Source organism: Oncorhynchus tshawytscha, linkage group LG12 (assembly GCF_018296145.1).
Source record: "Oncorhynchus tshawytscha isolate Ot180627B linkage group LG12, Otsh_v2.0, whole genome shotgun sequence".
NCBI lineage: Eukaryota > Metazoa > Chordata > Actinopteri > Salmoniformes > Salmonidae > Oncorhynchus > Oncorhynchus tshawytscha.
The window spans coordinates 10,505,458-10,525,457 of record NC_056440.1 but is presented as its reverse complement, the minus strand read 5'-3'; the positions used below and the strand labels follow the sequence as shown (position 1 = coordinate 10,525,457).

At 50.1% G+C, this 20,000-nt stretch overlaps 1 protein-coding gene across 18 annotated transcripts in view; it reads right to left on the bottom strand.

Annotated features, from left to right (window-relative positions):
* Nucleotides 1-20,000, bottom strand: part of LOC121847918 (calcium/calmodulin-dependent protein kinase type II subunit beta-like) — a 138,121-nt gene that overhangs the window by 29,060 nt on the left and 89,061 nt on the right. For 10 of the 18 annotated variants that reach the window (XM_042331319.1, XM_042331317.1, XM_042331318.1 and 7 more), the window contains 2 exons: nt 17,044-17,142; nt 7,291-7,328 (listed from right to left, as the gene is read on the bottom strand). In XM_042331319.1, the coding sequence (XP_042187253.1) occupies nt 7,291-7,328; nt 17,044-17,142 (137 nt within the window). The remainder of the gene's footprint in view (nt 1-7,290; nt 7,329-17,043; nt 17,143-20,000) is intronic. The other 8 variants (XM_042331323.1, XM_042331322.1, XM_042331333.1 and 5 more) reach the window with 2 other exon arrangements.

The window sequence follows — 20,000 nt, the reverse complement described above, 5'->3', positions numbered from 1 at the left end:
TGGAGTGTCTGGCTGTTATACTGTACTCAACACAACACTGGAGTGTCTGGCTGTTATACTGTACTCAACACAAGGCTTTTGGGACGGCAGGTTAGAGCGCTGGGCCAGTAACCGAAAGGTTGCTGGATCGAATCCCTGAGCTGACAAGGTAAAAATCTGTCGTTCTGCCCCTGAACAAGGCAGCTAACCTACTGTTCCTAGGCTGTCATTGTAAAAATAATTTGTTCTTAGCTGACTTGCCTAGTTAAATAAAGGTTAACAAAAAATCAACAAAAAAATATTAATCTGAGGAGACAAGGAGAGGAGACAGAGGGGTCAGAGGAGACAAGTAGAGGGGTCAGAGGGGTCAGAGGAGACAAGGAGAGGGGTCAGAGGGGTCAGAGAAGACAAGGAGAGGAGTACGAGGGGTCAGAGTGGTCAGAGGAGACAAAGAGAGTAGTAAGAGGGGTCAGAGAGGACAAGGAGAGAATTACGAGGGGTCAGAGTGGTCAGAGGAGACAAAGAGAGGAGTAAGAGGGGTCAGAGGAGACAAGGAGAGGAGTACGAGGGGTTAGAGGAGACAAGGAGAGGAGTACGAGGGGTCAGAGGGGACAAGGAGAGGTGTACGAGGGGTCAGAGGAGACAAGGAGAGGAGTACGAGGGGTCAGAGGGGACAAGGAGAGTTGTACGAGGGGTCAGATGGGACAAGGAGAGGAGTAAGAGGGGTCAGAGGAGACAAAGAGAGGAGTAAGAGGGGTCAGAGGAGACAAGGGAGGAGTACGAGGGGTCAGAGGAGACAAGGAGAGGTGTACGAGTGGTTAGAGTGGTCAGAGGAGACAAGGAGAGGAGTACGAGGGGTCAGAGGAGACAAGGAGAGGTGTACGAGTGGTTAGAGTGGTCAGAGGAGACAAGAAGAGGAGTACGAGGGGTCAGAGGGGACAAAGAGAGGAGTAAGAGGGGTCAGAGGGGACAAGGAGAGGAGTACGAGGGGTTAGAGTGGTCAGAGAAGACAAGGAGAGGAGTACGAGGGGTCAGAGATGACAAGGAGAGGTGTACGAGGGGTCAGATGGGACAAGGAGATGAGTACGAGGGGTCAGAGGGGACAAGGAGAGGTGTACGAGGGGTCAGAGGAGACAAGGAGAGGAGTATGAGGGGTCAGAGGAGACAAGGAGAGGGGTCAGAGTGGTCAGAGGAGACAAGGAGAGGAGTACGAGGGGTCAGAGGAGACAAGGAGAGGGGTCAGAGTGGTCAGAGGAGACAAGGAGAGGAGTACGAGGGGTCAGAGGAGACAAGGAGAGGGGTCAGAGTGGTCAGAGGAGACAAGGAGAGGAGTACGAGGGGTCAGAGTGGTCAGAGGAGACAAAGAGAGGAGTAAGAGGGGTCAGAGGAGACAAAGAGAGGAGTAAGGGGTCAGGGGTCAGAGGAGACAAGGGGGAGGAGTATGAGGGGTCAGAGGAGACAAGGAGAGGTGTACGAGGGGTTAGAGTGGTCAGAGACAAAGGAGACAGAAGACAAGAGAGGTACGAGGGGCAGATGGGACAACAAAGAGAGGAGTAAGAGGGGTCAGAGGGGACAAAAAGAGGGTAAGAGGGTCAAGGAGAGGGACAAGGGGAGGAGAGTTGTACGAGGGGTCAGAGGAGACAAGGAGAGGTGTACGACAAAGGGGTTAGGGGAGTGGTCAGAGGAGACAAGACAAAGAGGAGTATGAGAGTGGGGGGCAGATGGGACAACGAGAGGAGTAAGAGGGGTCAGAGGGGGGACAAAAGAGGAGTAAGAGGGGTCAGAGGGGACAAGGAGAGGAGTACGAGGGGTTAGAGTGGTCAGAGAAGACAAGGAGAGGAGTACGAGGGGTCAGAGGGGACAAGGAGAGGTGTACGAGGGGTCAGATGGGACAAGGAGATGAGTACGAGGGGTCAGAGGGGACAAGGAGAGGTGTACGAGGGGTCAGAGGAGACAAGGAGAGGAGTATGAGGGGTCAGAGGAGACAAGGAGAGGGGTCAGAGTGGTCAGAGGAGACAAGGAGAGGAGTACGAGGGGTCAGAGGAGACAAGGAGAGGGGTCAGAGGGGTCAGAGGAGACAAGGAGAGGAGTACGAGGGGTCAGAGGAGACAAGGAGAGGGGTCAGAGTGGTCAGAGGAGACAAGGAGAGGAGTACGAGGGGTCAGAGTGGTCAGAGGAGACAAAGAGAGGAGTAAGAGGGGTCAGAGGAGACAAAGAGAGGAGTAAGGGGGGTCAGAGGAGACAAGGGGAGGAGTATGAGGGGTCAGAGGAGACAAGGAGAGGTGTACGAGGGGTTAGAGTGGTCAGAGGAGACAAGGAGAGGAGTATGAGAGGTCAGAGGAGACAAGGAGAGGTGTACGAGTGGTTAGAGTGGTCAGAGGAGACAAGAAGAGGAGTACGAGGGGGCAGATGGGACAACGAGAGGAGTAAGAGGGGTCAGAGGGGACAAAAAGAGGAGTAAGAGGGGTCAGAGGGGACAAGGGGAGGAGTACGAGGGGTCAGAGGAGACAAGGAGAGGTGTACGAGGGGTTAGAGTGGTCAGAGGAGACAAGGAGAGGAGTACAAGGAGTCAGAGGGGACAAGGAGAGGTGTACGAGGGGTCAGAGGAGACAAGGAGAGGAGTATGAGGGGTCAGAGGAGACAAGGAGAGGTGTAAGAGGGGTCAGAAAGGTCAGAGGAGACAAGGAGAGGAGTAAGAGGGGTCAGAGGAGACAAGGAGAGGTGTACGAGCGGTTAGAGTGGTCAGACGAGACAAGGAGAGGAGTACGAGGGGTCAGAGGGGACAAGGAGAGGAGTAAGAGGGGTCAGAGTGGTCAGAGGAGACAAGGAGAGGAGTAAGAGGGGTCAGAGTGGTCAGAGGAGACAAGGAGAGGAGTAAGAGGGGTCAGAGGAGACAAGGAGAGGAGTAAGAGGGGTCAGGGTCAGAGGAGACAAGGAGAGGAGTAAGAGGGGTCAGACTGGTCAGAGGAGACAAGGAGAGGAGTAAGAGGGGTCAGATGAGACAAAGAGAGGAGTAAGAGGGGTCAGAGTGGTCAGAGGAGACAAGGAGAGGAGTAAGAGGGGTCAGAGGAGACAAGGAGAGGTGTACAAGCGGTTAGAGTGGTCAGACGAGACAAGGAGAGGAGTACGAGGGGTCAGAGGGGACAAGGAGAGGTGTACGAGGGGTCAGAGGAGACAAGGAGAGGAGTACGAGGGGTCAGATGGGACAAGGAGAGGAGTACGAGGGGTCAGATGGGACAAGGAGAGGAGTAAGAGGGGTCAGAGGAGACAAAGAGAGGAGTAAGAGGGGTCAGAGGAGACAAGGGGAGGAGTACGAGGGGTCAGAGGAGACAAGGAGAGGAGTACGAAGGGTCAGAGGAGACAAGGAGAGGTGTGTGAGGGGTCAGAGGAGACAAGGAGAGGAGTACGAGGGGTCAGAGGAGACAAGGAGAGGTGTACGAGGGGTCAGAAGGGTCAGAGGAGACAGCGAGAGGAGTACGAGGGGTCAGAGGAGACAAGGAGAGGTGTACGAGGGGTCAGAGGAGACAAGGAGAGGAGTACGAGGGGTCAGAGGAGACAAGGAGAGGTGTACAAGGGGTCAGAAGGGTCAGAGGAGACAGCGAGAGGAGTACGAGGGGTCAGAGGAGACAAGGAGAGGTGTACGAGGGGTCAGAGGAGACAAGGAGAGGAGTATGAGGGGTCAGAGGGGACAAGGAGAGGTGTACGAGGGGTCAGAGGAGACAAGGAGAGGTGTACGAGGGGTCAGAGAGGTCAGAGGAGAGATACAACCAGGGAAATAATAACGAGAGAGTGAGAAAGACGGAGGAGGAGTGTGTCAGGGGCCTGTTGCTAGGCGATTATGAGTGTGGCGTGGAGAGGAGCAGGGGGACGTGTGTGTGTGTGTGTGTGTGACTGAGAGTCTATTTCTGTCTGGTGTGTTTCCAGGGTTCAGACTCATGTCTATTCCTGGAACTGTAGTCACAATTCCTACTGAATAAACAGACCAGAAAGCAGCTAGCACAAAGCTCACACACACACACAGACAGACAGACACACACACAGACACACACACACACACACACACACACACACACACACACACACACACACACACACACACACACACACACACACACACACACACACACACACACACACACACACACACAGACACAACACTCTCTCCCATGCATCACACACACACACACACACACACACACACAGACACACACACACACACACACACAGACACAACACACACAGACACACACACACACACACACACACACACACACACACACAGACACAAATAAAGATGTTGACAAATCACTGAGCAAGAGACACTTTTAATTACAGAGAAACAAACTAAGCAAAAGCAGAGGGACAGACAAAAAAGGGGGAGAGGGAGAGAGAAAGAGGGCCGAGAGAGAGAAAGAGGGGGAGGGGAGGGAGAGAAAGAGGGGCGAGAGAGAGAAAGAGGGGGAGGGGAGGGAGAGAAAGAGGGAGAGGGAGAGAGAAAGAGGGGCGAGAGAGAAAGAGGGGGAGGGGAGGGAGAGAAAGCAGGGGGAGAGGGAGAGAGAAAGTGGGGGTGGGGGGTGGGGAGAAAGCAGGGGGTGGGGGAGAGAGAATGAGACACAACAAGAGAGAGAATAGAGGCGAGGAGACAGGAACAGGGTCTTAACCCTGATAACTGATCTAAGAGAGAGAGTGTTCATTTTATATTGTTTATTTCACTACTATTTCACTACTTCACTTGCTTTGGAAATGTTAACATACGTTTCCCATGACAATAAAGCTCTTTGAATTGAAATTTAATTGAGAGAGAGAGAGAGAGGAGATGGAGAGAGAGGAGAGACAGAGATGGAGCAGAGAGAGAGAGGGGGAGAGGGGGAGAGGGAGAGAGGAGAGAGAGCACACAGAGAGAGAGGAGATGGAGAGAGAGAGAGGGAGGAGCGAGGGAGAGAGGAGAGAGAGCAGAGAGAGAGGGAGGAGAGGGAGAGAGGAGATAGAGCAGAGAGAGAGGGAGGAGAGAGGGAGAGAGGAGAGAGAGCAGAGAGAGAGGGAGGAGCGAGGGAGAGAGGAGAGAGAGCAGAGAGAGAGAGGGGGGAGAGAGGGAGAGAGGAGAGAGAGAGGGAGGAGCGAGGGAGAGAGGAGAGAGAGCAGAGAGAGAGAGGGGGAGAGAGGGAGAGAGGAGAGAGAGAGGGAGGAGCGAGGGAGAGAGGAGAGATAGCAGAGAGAGAGAGGGGGAGAGAGGGAGAGAGGAGAGAGAGAGGGAGGAGTGAGGGAGAGAGGAGAGAGAGCAGAGAGAGAGAGGGGGAGAGAGGGAGAGAGAGAGGGAGGAGCGAGGGAGAGAGGAGAGAGAGCAGAGAGAGAGAGGGGGGAGAGAGGGAGAGAGGAGAGAGAGAGGGAGGAGCGAGGGAGAGAGGAGAGAGAGCAGAGAGAGAGAGGGAGGAGCGAGGGAGAGAGGAGAGAGAGAGGGAGGAGAGAGAGAGGGAGGAGCGAGGGAGAGAGGAGGGAGAGAGGGAGAGAGGAGAGAGAGAGGGAGGAGCGAGGGAGAGAGGAGAGAGAGAGGGAGAGAGGAGAGAGAGAGGGAGAGAGCAGAGAGAGAGAGGGAGGAGCGAGGGAGAGAGGAGAGAGAGAGGGAGAGAGCAGAGAGAGAGAGGGAGGAGCGAGGGAGAGAGGAGAGAGAGAGGGAGAGAGGAGAGAGAGAGGGAGGAGCGAGGGAGAGAGGAGAGAGAGCAGAGAGAGAGAGGGGGAGAGAGGGAGAGAGGAGAGAGAGAGGGAGAGAGGAGAGAGAGCAGAGAGAGAGAGGAGATGGAGAGAGAGAGCAGAGAGAGAGAGGAGATGGAGAGAGAGAGCAGAGAGAGAGAGGAGATGGAGAGAGAGAGCAGAGAGAGAGAGGAGATGGAGAGAGAGCAGAGAGAGAGAGGAGATGGAGAGAGAGAGCAGAGAGAGAGAGGAGATGGAGAGAGAGAGCAGAGAGAGAGAGGAGATGGAGAGAGAGAGCAGAGAGAGAGAGGAGATGGAGAGAGAGAGCAGAGAGAGAGAGGGAGGAGCGAGGGAGAGAGGAGAGAGAGAGGGAGGAGAGAGAGAGGGAGGAGCGAGGGAGAGAGGAGAGAGAGAGGGAGGAGCGAGGGAGAGAGGAGAGATAGCAGAGAGAGAGAGGGAGAGAGGGAGAGAGGAGAGAGAGAGGGAGGAGTGAGGGAGAGAGGAGAGAGAGCAGAGAGAGAGAGGGGGAGAGATGGAGAGAGGAGAGAGAGAGGGAGGAGCGAGGGAGAGAGGAGAGAGAGCAGAGAGAGAGAGGGGGAGAGAGGGAGAGAGGAGAGAGAGAGGGAGGAGCGAGGGAGAGAGGAGAGAGAGCAGAGAGAGAGAGGGAGGAGCGAGGGAGAGAGGAGAGAGAGAGGGAGGAGAGAGAGAGGGAGGAGCGAGGGAGAGAGGAGAGAGAGAGGGAGAGAGGAGAGAGAGAGGGAGGAGCGAGGGAGAGAGGAGAGAGAGAGGGAGAGAGGAGAGAGAGAGGGAGAGAGCAGAGAGAGAGAGGGAGGAGCGAGGGAGAGAGGAGAGAGAGAGGGAGAGAGCAGAGAGAGAGAGGGAGGAGCGAGGGAGAGAGGAGAGAGAGAGGGAGAGAGGAGAGAGAGAGGGAGGAGCGAGGGAGAGAGGAGAGAGAGCAGAGAGAGAGAGGGGGAGAGAGGGAGAGAGGAGAGAGAGAGGGAGAGAGGAGAGAGAGCAGAGAGAGAGAGGGAGGAGTGAGGGAGAGAGGAGAGAGAGCAGAGAGAGAGAGGAGATGGAGAGAGAGAGCAGAGAGAGAGAGAGGAGATGGAGAGAGAGAGCAGAGAGAGAGAGGAGATGGAGAGAGAGAGCAGAGAGAGAGGAGATGGAGAGAGAGAGCAGAGAGAGAGAGGAGATGGAGAGAGAGGAGAGAGAAAGAGAGGAGATTGAGAGAGGAGAGCAAGAGCAGAGAGAGCGAGAGAGAGAGAGAGAGAGAGAGAGAGAGCGAGAGAGAGAGAGAGAGAGAGAGAGAGAGAGAGAGAGAGAGAGAGAAAGGTAGCAGAGAGAGAAAGATCAGTACTGCATATAGACATAATGACATTTCAAATGTCTCTTTTCCTCTGAAAGTTTTGTGAGTGTAATGTTTACTGTTCATTTTGTTTATTGTTTATTTCACTTCTGTTGATTATCTATTTCACTTGCTTTGGCAATGTTAACATATGTTTCCCATGGTAATAAAGCTCTTTGAATTGAAATTGAATTGAGAGACAGAGAAGGTTGTTGTTGTTAACACGTTTCCCATGCCAATAAAGCCCTTGAATTGAATTGAATTGAAGGGGGTCTTACCTTGACATCTGCCTTCTTGTTGAGCAAACTCTTGGCTGCTGCAATAGGAAACAACAGCAGAGACACACAGGTCAGAGATTCTGGTAGAACAGGAGATCAGAGAGATCACAAAGGTGTATCAGTATCAACCTGTAGTCCCGTAGGATTCCTAGTTGAAGATGGGTAACCCAAATGCAACCACAGGTAGAAAAAGAATCCAACAGGGTAGGGGACCAGACAGTCGTAACAAGAGGTAGTAAACGCTGACATCTTTAGACAGGTTATCAACGACTGGTCCACCAGACCCTGACAATCACAACACTCCTCTGAGATCTTCTGGACATTTAGAGAGGAGAGGAGGTTTGTTCATACTAAAGACAGTGGTCTGTTTAGCATAATACCCATAATCCTCAGCAAGAGGGGAAATATTCCACAGACAACAGTCCGTATCCATTGTGTCACAGGGAACACAGAGAACTGTTCCTGGGTTAAAACTATCCCATTCGGCGTGGCACAGGAGGCCCAGCGAGAGTTGATGTGGGTTGCCGCGAGCAACAGAACCTCATTAAGAGGAACTGGTTAATCAGTTAACGAGGCAGAGATAGAAAACGAATTTGGGGCTTAATACTGGAGCCTGTCCCCTCGGTCCCCTTCAGGGCTAGAGCCTGAAATGGTGCTCCTACCAAGACACACACACCGTCCCAGTCTCTCTCCTCTATAGCACCGTCCCAGTCTCTCTCCTCTATAGCACCGTCCCAGTCTCTCTCCTCTATAACACCGTCCCAGTCTCTCCCCTCTATAGCACCGTCCCAGTCTCTCTCCTCTATAGCAGCGTCCCAGTCTCTCTCCTCTATAACACCTTCCCAATCTCTCTCCTCTATAGCACCGTCCCAGTCTCTCTGTGTAGCTCTCTCTCTGTAGCTCTCCCTCTGTAGGTCTCTCTCTCTCACTGTAGCGGTCTCTCTATGTAGCTCTCTCTCTTTCTGTAGGTCTCTCTCCCTCTCTGTAGCTATCTCTCTGTAGCTCTCTCTCTCTGTAGCTCTCTCTCTCTAGGTAGCTCTCTCTGTAGTGCTCTCTCTCTCTCTGTAGCTCTCTCTATGTAGCTCTTTCTCTCTATCTGCACCTCTCTCTCTCTCTGTAGCGCTCTCTCTCTGTGTAGCCCTCTCTCTCTGTGTATCTCTCTCTCTCTCTGTGTGTAGCTCTTTCTCTCTGTATCTCTCTCTCTGCATCTCTCTCTCTCTCTGTAGCTATCTCTCTCTCTCTCTGTGTATCTCTATCTCTATCTCTCTCTTTCTCTGTAGCTCTCTCTCTGTAACTCTGTCTCTTTCTGTAGCTCTCTCTCTCTCTCTGAAGCTCTGCCTCTCTCTGCCTCTCTCTATCTCTGTAGCTCTCTCTCTCTCTCTGTAGCTATTTCTCTCTCTGTAGCTTTCTCTCTCTGTAGCTCTGTCTGTCTCTGCAGCCCTCTCTCGCTGTAGCTCTCTCTCTTTGTAGCTCTATATCTCTCTGTAGCTCTTTCTCTCTCTTTCTCTCTGTCTCTCTCTGTAGCTCTCTCTCTCTCTCTCTCTCTCTGTAGCTGTCTTTGCAGCTCTCTTTGTAGCTCTCTCGTTCTGTAGCTTTGTCTCTCTCTGTAGCTCTCTCTCTCTCTGTGTAGCTCTCTCTCTCTGTAGCTGTCTCTCACTGTAGCTCTCTCTCTCTTCCTTTCTCTCTATCTACATAGCTCTCGTTCTGTATAGCTCTCTCTCGCTAATTCCTAGTTCGCTCTGTAGCTCTCTCTCTCTGTGGCTCCTTCTCTGTAGCTCTCTCTCTCTGTAGCTCTTTCTGTCTCTGTAGCTCTGTCTCTCTCTCTGTAGCTCTGTCACTCTCTGTAGCTCTCTCTCTCTCTCTCTCTCTCTGTAGCTCAGTCTCTCTCTGTGGCTCTCTGTGGCTCTCTCTCTGTAGATCTCTCTGTAGCTCTCTATCTATATAGCTCTCTGTCTGTAAAGCTCTCTCTTTAACTTTCTAGTTCGCTCTGTAGCTCGCTCGCTCTCTCTCTCTGTAGCTCTCTCTCTGTGTAGCTCTCTCTCTTTAGCTCTCTCTCTCTCTCTCTCTGTAGCTCTTTCTCTCTCTGTAGCTCTCTCTCTCTGTAGCTCTCTCTCTCTCTCTGTGGCTTTCTCTCTGTAGCTCTCTATCTCTCTCTATAGCTCTCTCTCTATAGCTCTCTCTCTGTAGCTCTCTTTCTCTCTCTATCTATATAGCTCTCTGTCTGTATAGCTCTCTCATTAACTTTCTAGTTCACTCTATAGCTCTCTCTCTGTAGCTCTGTCGCTCTCTGTAGCTCTCTCTCTCTCTCTCTCTCTCTCTCTGTGTAGCTCTGTCTCTCTCTGTGGCTCTCTGTGGCTCTCTCTGTAGCTCTCTATCTATATAGCTCTCTGTCTGTAAAGCTATCTCTTTAACTTTCTAGTTCGCTCTGTAGCTCTCTCTCTCTCTGTAGCTCTCTCTCTCTCTCTCTGCGTAGCTCTCTCACTTTAGCTCTCTCTCTCTCTCTGTAGCTCTTTCTTTCTCTGTAGCTCTCTCTCTGTAGCTCTGTCTCTCTCTGTGGCTCTCTCTCTGTAGCGCTCTCTCTCTGTAGCTCTCTCTCTCTCTCTATCTATATAGCTCTGTCTGTATAGCTCTCTCTCTCTCAACTCTCTAGTTCGCTTTGTAGCTCTCTCTCTATATAGCTCTCTCTCTCTCTGTAGCTCTTTCTCTCTCTGTAGCTCTCTCTCTCTGTAGCTCTCTCTCTCTCTCTGTGGCTTTCTCTCTGGAGCTCTCTATCTCTCTCTGTAGCTCTCTCTCACTGTAGCTCTCTTTGTAGCTCTCTCTCTCTGTATATAGATCTGTCTGTATAGCTCTCTCTCTCAACTCTCCAGTTCGCTTTGTAGCTCTCTCTCTCTATATAGCTCTCTCTGTAGCTCTCTCTCTATAGCTCTCTCTCTGTAGCTCTCTCTTTCTCTCTCTATCTATATAGCTCTCTGTCTGTATAGCTCTCTCTTTAACTTTCTAGTTCACTCTATAGCTCTCTCTCTGTAGCTCTGTCGCTCTCTGTAGCTCTCTCTCTCTCTCTCTCTCTCTCTGTGTAGCTCTGTCTCTCTCTGTGGCTCTCTGTGGCTCTCTCTGTAGCTCTCTATCTATATAGCTCTCTGTCTGTAAAGCTCTCTTTAACTTTCTAGTTCGCTCTGTAGCTCTCTCTCTCTCTCTTAGCTCTCTCTCTCTCTCTCTCTCACTTTAGCTCTCTCTCTCTCTCTCTGTAGCTCTTTCTTTCTCTGTAGCTCTCTCTCTGTAGCTCTGTCTCTCTCTGTGGCTCTCTCTCTCTGTAGCTCTCTCTCTCTGTAGCTCTCTCTCTCTGTAGCTCTCTCTCTCTGTAGCTCTCTCTCTCTCTCTATCTATATAGCTCTGTCTGTATAGCTCTCTCTCTCTCAACTCTCTAGTTCGCTTTGTAGCTCTCTCTCTATATAGCTCTCTCTCTCTGTGTAGCTCTCTCTCTATAGCTCTCTCTCTGTAGCTCTCTCTATCTATATAGCTCTCTGTCTGTATAGCTCTTTCTTTAACTTTCTAGTTCACTCTGTAGCTCTCTCTCTCTCTCTGTAGTTCTCTCTCTGTAGCTCTCTCTGTTTCTCGCTCTCTCTGTGTAACTCTCTCTCTCTGTAGCTCTCTATGTGTGTAGCTCTCTCTCTCTTTCTCTCTCTCTCTCTCTCTCTCTCTCTGTAGCTCTTTCTTTCCCTGTAGCTCTCTCTCTGTAGCTCTGTCTCTCTCTGTGGCTCTCTCTCTGTAGCTCTCTCTCTCTCTGTAGCTCTCTCTCTATCTATATAGCTCTGTATAGCTCTCTCTCTCAACTCTCTAGTTTGCTTTGTAGCTCTCTCTCTATATAGCTCTCTCTCTCTCTCTGTGTAGCTCTCTCTCTATAGCTCTCTCTCTGTAGCTCTCTCTATCTATATAGCTCTCTGTCTGTATAGCTCTTTCTTTAACTTTCTAGTTCACTCTGTAGCTCTCTCTCTCTCTGTAGCTCTCTCTCTGTAGCTCTGTCTCTCTCTCTGTGGCTCTCTCTCTGTAGCTCTCTCTCTAGCTCTCTATGTGTGTAGCTCTCTCTCTCTTTCTCTCTCTCTCTCTGTAGCTCTCTCTCTCTGTAGCTCTCTCTCTGTAGCTCTCTCTCTCTCTGTAGCTCTCTCTCTGTAGCTCTGTCTCTCTCTCTGTGGCTCTCTCTCTGTAGCTCTCTCTCTATCTATATAGCTCTGTCTGTATAGCTCTCTCTCTCAACTCTCTAGTTTGCTTTGTAGCTCTCTCTCTCTATATAGCTCTCTCTCTCTGTGTAGCTCTCTCTCTATAGCTCTCTCTCTGTAGCTCTCTCTATCTATATAGCTCTCTGTCTGTATAGCTCTTTCTTTAACTTTCTAGTTCACTCTGTAGCTCTCTCTCTCTCTGTAGTTCTCTCTCTGTAGCTCTCTCTGTTTCTCGCTCTCTCTGTGTAACTCTCTCTCTCTGTAGCTCTCTATGTGTGTAGCTCTCTCTCTCTTTCTCTCTCTCTCTCTCTGTAGCTCTCTCTCTCTCTCTCTCTCTGTAGCCCTCTCTCCCTCTGTAGCCCTCTCTCTCCCCTCTCTCTCTCTCTCTCTCTCTCTCTCTCTCTGTAGCTCTCTCTCTCTCTCTCTCTCTCTCTCTGTAGCCCTCTCTCCCTCTGTAGCCCTCTCTCTCCCTCTGTAGCTCTCTCTCTCTCTCTCTGTAGCTCTCTCTCTCTCTCTCTCTGTAGCCCTCTCTCCCTCTGTAGCCCTCTCTCTCCCTCTGTAGCTCTCTCTCCCCTCTATGTATCTCACTCTATCTTGCACACAAAGTCTGCAGTGTTTTTTAAAGGATTGACATTAGAAACTAATTTCTGGAGGAACCCCTCTCCCACAGGGGAAGTGAGCCCTGAAGTGAGCCCTGTTCAAAGTGTGTTTGAAGGAGAGAGAGGAGATGATACAGAGATGAGACAGAAGAGCCCTCACTTTAGAAGTCAAAACATTGCAGTGTGTGTGGAGAGAGAGAGAGAGAGAGAGAGAGAGAGAGAGAGAGAGAGAGAGAGAGTGAGAGAGAGAGAGAGAGAGAGAGAGGGGGAGGGGGATACTGCAACACTCACAGTTTCCCTTTCCTCTGCTTTTCCCTCTCCTTCCTATACAGCATTCCATTCCTCCTCTACGTCTGCCTCAATTGATATAGAGTCTAATTTCTACAAGGCTAACTACATGTGCAAATTCAGCAGTTTGCTAGGTATGCCTGGCAGCACGCTAAAGACCAGTTCTGTGACTCAAAGAACACTGGCGGTGAGGGTTTGTGTGTAGTTTTCCTCCACTGCCTCCACCTCTTGTGTTTACACTAGGGGGTGAATTGGGTCATTAACTGTGTCAAGTGCATTCTCACATTTTGTTTGAAGTCTCCGATAAAACTTGTATTGTTTTTCAGAGCCTTCTATCTTGAATAAATAGAAGCTTCTAGAACACTCAGATAGACTCCAGAACGGTCTGTGTTCTGAGCTGGAGTGTTTTCATACATCACTCGTTGCAGTTACATTACACTCTCAGGTAGATGATCTCAGGATGACAAAAACATGCCAGAACACCTGAGTCGAGTTTCATTGTGGCATTTAGTCCACGACCCCAACCTGTAAACCCAAAGGTCAAATATGATGTTGTTTATTTAACCCTGTAGAGGAAGCAAGCAGGCTCCTTACCTTGACACACATAATAGTAAGCAAGACGGAAGGAAGGAAGGAGAAGAGGAAGAGATTAAAATAAAGAGAAAGAGTCAAACTGGTAAAAACTTCTTACGGCTAGGGGGAGGTATTTTCACGTCCGGATGAAAAGTGTTCCCAGAGTAAACTGCCTGCTACTCAGGCCTAGAAGCTAGGATATGCATATTATAAGTAGATTTTGGATAAAAAACACGCTGAAGTTTCTGAAACTGTTTGAATGATGTCTGTGAGTATAACATAACTTATTTGGCAGGTGAAACCCCGAGGACAAACCATTCAGGGGGAAAAAATGTTGAGGTCACTCTCTTTTCAATGGGATTTCAATGGGAATCTAGAATTCTAAGGCAGTTGCTTGCAGTTCCTATCGCTTCCACTAGATGTCAACAGTCTTTGGAAATTGGTTGATGTTTTTCCTTTGAGAGATGAAGAAGTAGCCCTGTTCAGAACGAGGGTTGAGTGAAGTGTACTGTTTGTTAGAGGCGCGTGACCTGAAAGCTCGCTCCACTTTGTTTTCCTCCGGTATTGAACACAGTTTATCCCGTCTTAAATTTGATCAATTATTTACGTTAAAAAATACTTAAAGTTGTATTAGGAAAGTTGTTTGAAATGTTTGGACAAAGATTACAGGTAACTTATGAGATATTTTGTAGTCATGACCATTTGTGATGTTTATGGGACATATTGGAGTGCCAACAGAAGAAGCTCGTCAAAGGTAAGGCATGAATTATATCTTTACTTCTGAGTTTCGTGTCGCGCCTGGCGGGTTGAATTATGATCGTCTGTCTTTGTTTGATGGGGTGCTGTCCTCAGATAATAGCATGGTTTGCTTTTGTCGTAAAGCCTTTTTGAAATCTCACACGTTGGCTGGATTAACAACAAGTGTAGCGTTAATTTGGTGTATTGCATGTGTGATTTCACGAAAGTCTAATATTTCTAGTAATTTAATTTGAATTTGGCGTTCTGCCATTTCACCGGATGTTGTCAAATCGATCCCGCTAACGGGATTTGATCCCTAAGAAGTTCTAATAGCCATTACGAGTCACTCACTAATATCCCTGTAAATAACAACCTTACAGGAGGACAAGGAAAGGATGGAGACTTCACATGGAGACAGCTGGAGGATGGAGACTTCACATGGAGACAGTTGGAGGATGGAGACTTCACATGGAGACAGCTGGAGGATGGAGACTTCACATGGAGACAGCTGGAGGATGGAGACTTCACATGGAGACAGTTGGAGGATGGAGACTTCACATGGAGACAGCTGGAGGATGGAGACTTCACATGGAGACAGTTGGAGGATGGAGACTTCACATGGAGACAGTTGGAGGATGGAGACTTCACATGGAGACAGTTGGAGGATGGAGACTTCACATGGAGACAGCTGGAGGATGGAGACTTCACATGGAGACACATGGAGACAGTTGGAGGATGGAGACTTCACATGGAGACAGCTGGAGGATGGAGACTTCACATGGAGACAGCTGGAGGATGGAGACTTCACATGGAGACAGCTGGAGGATGGAGACTTCACATGGAGACAGCTGGAGGATGGAGACTTCACATGGAGACAGCTGGAGGATAGAGACTTCACATGGAGACAGCTGGAGGATGGAGACTTCACATGGAGACAGCTGGAGGATGGAGACTTCACATGGAGACAGCTGGAGGATGGAGACTTCACATGGAGACAGCTGGAGGATGGAGACTTCACATGGAGACAGCTGGAGGATGTACTCTGAGGAAGGTTTTAGGCCTAGTACCCAAACAAGTTCGTTTTTCATAATAAGAAGAAGCATTTCAGTGAACTTGTATTTCCCTCCAAAGAGGCTGAATGAATTGTGGATTATGTGTCTAGTCTAGGATAGTAGATCTAATCTAGAGAGGCAGGCAGGCCCGTATGAAGTATCAATATTTGATCAGAGTCTTAAGAGGGGAAGAGAAGACGACTGGAGTCCCACAGCACCGCTACAAACCAACCCAGGCCTTGACTGTACCAGCTCTATCCTTACACTAGACTTCTATGCCATTCTTATGAATTGTGGTGGACTCAAAGACAACTATATAAGCAAACTATTCTCCATCTCTTTTTATACCAATTTAAGCATGACATCTAAAATGTCATTACAGGTAGTTGATTGTAGTTCCCAATCATTTCACTTTTACAGTTGAAGCCCCAACCTAGCATCTTCTACAGTGTTAACCATGCATCATCCCCCCCTGTTAGAGCGCATGCACCAGTCCAGTGCCCATGCAGCATTCACCGACACCCAGTGGGCCGTTCCATCCTTGCAATGACAGGGAGAACTTTTCCCGTGTCATTCTGCAACAGAGAAAAATAGAGAAAAGAGGACATGAGGGGAACAAGGGAGGAAACTAGAGCTGTTAGAAAAGAGGGAGATGAGGGTGGAATTGAAGAGGTGTGGAATGGTGGGCTAATAGAGTTACAGGAGGTCATAAAGAGAAAGAGACCAGAGAGAAGAGAGACAAGAGAGACCAGAGACACCAGAGAGAACAGAGAGAAGAGAGAACGGAGAGACCAGAGAGAAGAGAGAACAGAGAGAAGAGAGACCAGAGAGAAAAGAGAACAGAGAGAAGAGAGAACAGAGAGAAGAGAGACCAGAGAGAACAGAGAGAAGAGAGAACGGAGAGACCAGAGAGAAGAGAGAACAGAGAGAAGAGAGACCAGAGAGAAAAGAGAACAGAGAGAAGAGAGAACAGAGAGAAGAGAGACCAGAGAGAAAAGAGAGAAGAGAGACCAGAGAGAAGAGAGACCAGAGAGAAGAGAGACCAGAGAGAACAGAGAGGAGACCAGAGAGAACAGAGAGAAGAGAGAACAGAGAGAACAGAGACCAGAGAGAAGAGAGACCAGAGAGAAGAGAGAACAGAGAGAAGAGAGACCAGAGAGAAGAGAGAACAGAGAGAAGAGAGACCAGAGAGAAGAGAGACCAGAGAGAAAGAGAACAGAGGCCAGAGAGAAAGAGAACAGAGAGAACAGAGACCAGAGAGAACAGAGAGAAAGAGAACAGAGAGAACAGAGAACAGAGAGAACAGAGAAAACAGAGAGAAAGAGACCAGAGAAGAGAGACCAGAGAGAACAGAGAGAAAGAGAACAGAGCGAAAGAGAACAGAGAGAAGAGAGACCAGAGAGAACAGAGAGAAAGAGAACAGAGAGAAAGAGAACAGAGCGAATAGAGACCAGAGAGAAAGAGAACAGAGAAGAGAGACCAGAGAGAAAGAGAACAGATAGAAGAGAGACCAGAGAGAACAGAGAGAAAAGAGACCAGAGACAACAGAGAGACCAGAGACAGAGAGAAAGAGACCAGAGAGAAGAGAGACCAGAGAGAAAGAGAACAGAGAGAAGAGAGACCAGAGAGAACAGAGAGAAAGAGAACAGAGAGACCAGAGAGAAAAGAGACCAGAAGAAGAGAGACCAGAGAGAACAGAGAGAAGAGAGAACAGAGAGAGAGAGAACAGAGAGAAAAGAGACCAGAGAGAAGAGAGACCAGAGAGAACAGAGAGAAAGAGAACAGAGAGAAGAGAGAACAGAGAGAAGAGAGACCAGAGAGACCAGAGAAAAAAGAGACCAGAGAGAAGAGAGACCAGAGAGAACAGAGAGAAGAGAGACCAGAGAGAACAGAGAGAAGAGAGAACAGAGAGAAGAGAGAAGAGAGACCAGAGAGACCAGAGAGTGAAATAGGACAAAGACAAGGTTTAGTTGGGTCAGCCATGCTCCACTGTGCTGTTCTGCGCTGTGAAGGAACTGAGAGATGGAGAGCAGTAAAAAGGAGGAGGAGGCAGGTGACGGGAACCGCAGCCGCCCAATCAGAGTGGAGAGACGGAGGCCAGGTGGCCAATGAGGTGTGGCGATGGAATAGCGCTGGGTCAATGAGCGATGGAGGTGGCATGCTCGGCGCATCCATGCTAGGTGGAGGGAGGGAGAGAAGGAAGAGAGAGGAAGGGAGGATAGAGAGGAGAGGTAGAGGTGAGAAAGAGGGAGGAGGGAGGGGGGTGCCGCCCCAGGTGTGCCAGTCTACCTTGTTCCACCAGCCCACCGGTGGTGCCCGCTGCTGCGGCTGCTGCTGCTGCTGCTGCTGCACTGACACTGATTGGAGCGGTGGCGGAACGAGCGCCCACTGTTAGTGTCCCACATACCCACAGTAACCAGAGAAAGAGGGGGGTTGGAATAGTAGAGGGAAGGGCAGAGGAGAGATGGAGGTTGGGAAGATAGAGAGAAGGAGGAAGAGGAGAGATGGGAGGTTGGGGAGATAGAGGGAAGGAGGAAGAGGAGAGATGGAGGTTGGGAAGATAGAGAGAAGGAGGAAGAGGAGAGATGGAGGTTGGGGAGATAGAGAGAAGGAGGAAGAGGAGAGATGGGAGGTTGGGGAGATAGAGAGAAGGAGGAAGAGAAGAGATGGAGGTTGGGGAGATAGAGGGAAGGAGGAAGAGGAGAGATGGAGGTTGGGGAGATAGAGGGAAGGAGGAAGAGGAGAGATGGAGGTTGGGAAGATAGAGAGAAGGAGGAAGAGGAGAGATGGAGGTTGGGGAGATAGAGAGAAGGAGGAAGAGGAGAGATGGAGGTTGGGGAGATAGAGAGAAGGAGGAAGAGGAGAGATGGGAGGTTGGGGAGATAGAGAGAAGGAGGAAGAGGGCAGAGAAGAAAGAAAGAGAAGGAAACAGATATGGCTCATTAGTCCAAAAGAGACAATTAATAACACACAGAGAAACACACAGAGAAACACAATCCAACACAATATCACAAAGAACATTACACGTTCTACAAATGTAGGTTCTGTTCTTCCACACACATCCTCATTGACCCAAGGGGGCGGCAGGGTAGCCTAGTGGTTAGAGTGTAGAGGCGGCAGGGTAGCCTAGTGGTTAGAGCGTTGGACTAGTAACCGGAAGGTTGCAAGTTCAAATCCCCGAGCTGACAAGGTACAATCTGTCGTTCTGCCCCTGAACAGGCAGTAAACCCACTGTTCCTAGGCCGTCATTGAAAATAAGAATTTGTTCTTAACTGACTTGCCTGGTTAAATAAAGGTAAAAATACCCAACTGGAACAGTTCATGAGGGTTAGAAGGAGATGTCTTCCCCGAGCCATATCTGTTAACTTATTGTTAAAGCCAGCGCTCTGCTATATCTGTTAACCAACCTCTGTCTCTCCTCTACCTCCTTCTCTCTATCCCCCAACCCTCTCTTCCTTTATTTTCTGCCTCTCTGTCTCTCCTCTACCTCCTTCTCTCTATCCCCCAACCTCTGTCTCTCCTCTACCTCCTTCTCTCTATCCCCCAACCTCTGTCTCTCCTCTACCTCCTTCTACCTCTATCCCCCAACCTCTGTCTCTCCTCTACCTCCTTCTCTCTATCCCCCAACCTCTGTCTCTCCTCTACCTCCTTCTCTCTATCTATCCCCCAACCTCTGTCTCTCCTCTACCTCCTTCTCTCTATCCCCCAACCTCTGTCTCTCCTCTACCTCCTTCTCTCTATCTATCCCCCAACCTCTGTCTCTCCTCTACCTCCTTCTCTCTCTCTATCCCCCAACCTCCGTCTCTCCTCTACCTCCTCTCTCTCTATCCCCCAACCTCTGTCTCTCCTCTACCTCCTTCTCTCTATCCCCCAACCTCTGTCTCTCCTCTACCTCCTTCTCTCTATCCCCCAACCTCTGTCTCTCCTCTACCTCCTTCTCTCTATCCCCCAACCTCTGTCTCTCCTCTACCTCCTTCTCTCTATCCCCCAACCTCTGTCTCTCCTCTACCTCCTTCTCTCTATCCCCCAACCTCTGTCTCTCCTCTACCTCCTTCTCTCTATCCCCCAACCTCTGTCTCTCCTCTACCTCCTTCTCTCTATCCCCCAACCTCTGTCTCTCCTCTACCTCCTTCTCTCTATCCCCCAACCTCTGTCTCTCCTCTACCTCCTTCTCTCTATCCCCCAACCTCTGTCTCTCCTCTACCTCCTTCTCTCTATCCCCCAACCTCTGTCTCTCCTCTACCTCCTTCTCTCTATCCCCCAACCTCTGTCTCTCCTCTACCTCCTTCTCTCTATCCCCCAACCTCTGTCTCTCCTCTACCTCCTTCTCTCTATCCCCCAACCTCTGTCTCTCCTCTACCTCCTTCTCTCTATCCCCCAACCTCTGTCTCTCCTCTACCTCCTTCTCTCTATCTATCCCCCAACCTCTGTCTCTCCTCTACCTCCTTCTCTCTATCCCCCAACCTCTGTCTCTCCTCTACCTCCTTCTCTCTATCCCCCAACCTCTGTCTCTCCTCTACCTCCTTCTCTCTATCCCCCAACCTCTGTCTCTCCTCTACCTCCTTCTCTCTATCCCCCAACCTCTGTCTCTCCTCTACCTCCTTCTCTCTATCCCCCAACCTCTGTCTCTCCTCTACCTCCTTCTCTCTATCTCTATCCCCCAACCTCTGTCTCTCCTCTACCTCCTTCTCTCTATCCCCCAACCTCTGTCTCTCCTCTACCTCCTTCTCTCTATCCCCCAACCTCTGTCTCTCCTCTACCTCCTTCTCTCTATCCCCCAACCTCTGTCTCTCCTCTACCTCCTTCTCTCTATCCCCCAACCTCTGTCTCTCCTCTACCTCCTTCTCTCTATCCCCCAACCTCTGTCTCTCCTCTACCTCCTTCTCTCTATCCCCCAACCTCTGTCTCTCCTCTACCTCCTTCTCTCTATCCCCCAACCTCTGTCTCTCCTCTACCTCCTTCTCTCTATCCCCCTCCTCTCTCTCTCCCCCAACCTCTGTCTCTCCTCTACCTCCTTCTCTCTATCCCCCAACCTCTGTCTCTCCTCTACCTCCTTCTCTCTATCCCCCAACCTCTGTCTCTCCTCTACCTCCTTCTCTCTATCCCCCAACCTCTGTCTCTCCTCTACCTCCTTCTCTCTATCCCCCAACCTCTGTCTCTCCTCTACCTCCTTCTCTCTATCCCCCAACCTCTGTCTCTCCTCTACCTCCTTCTCTCTATCCCCCAACCTCTGTCTCTCCTCTACC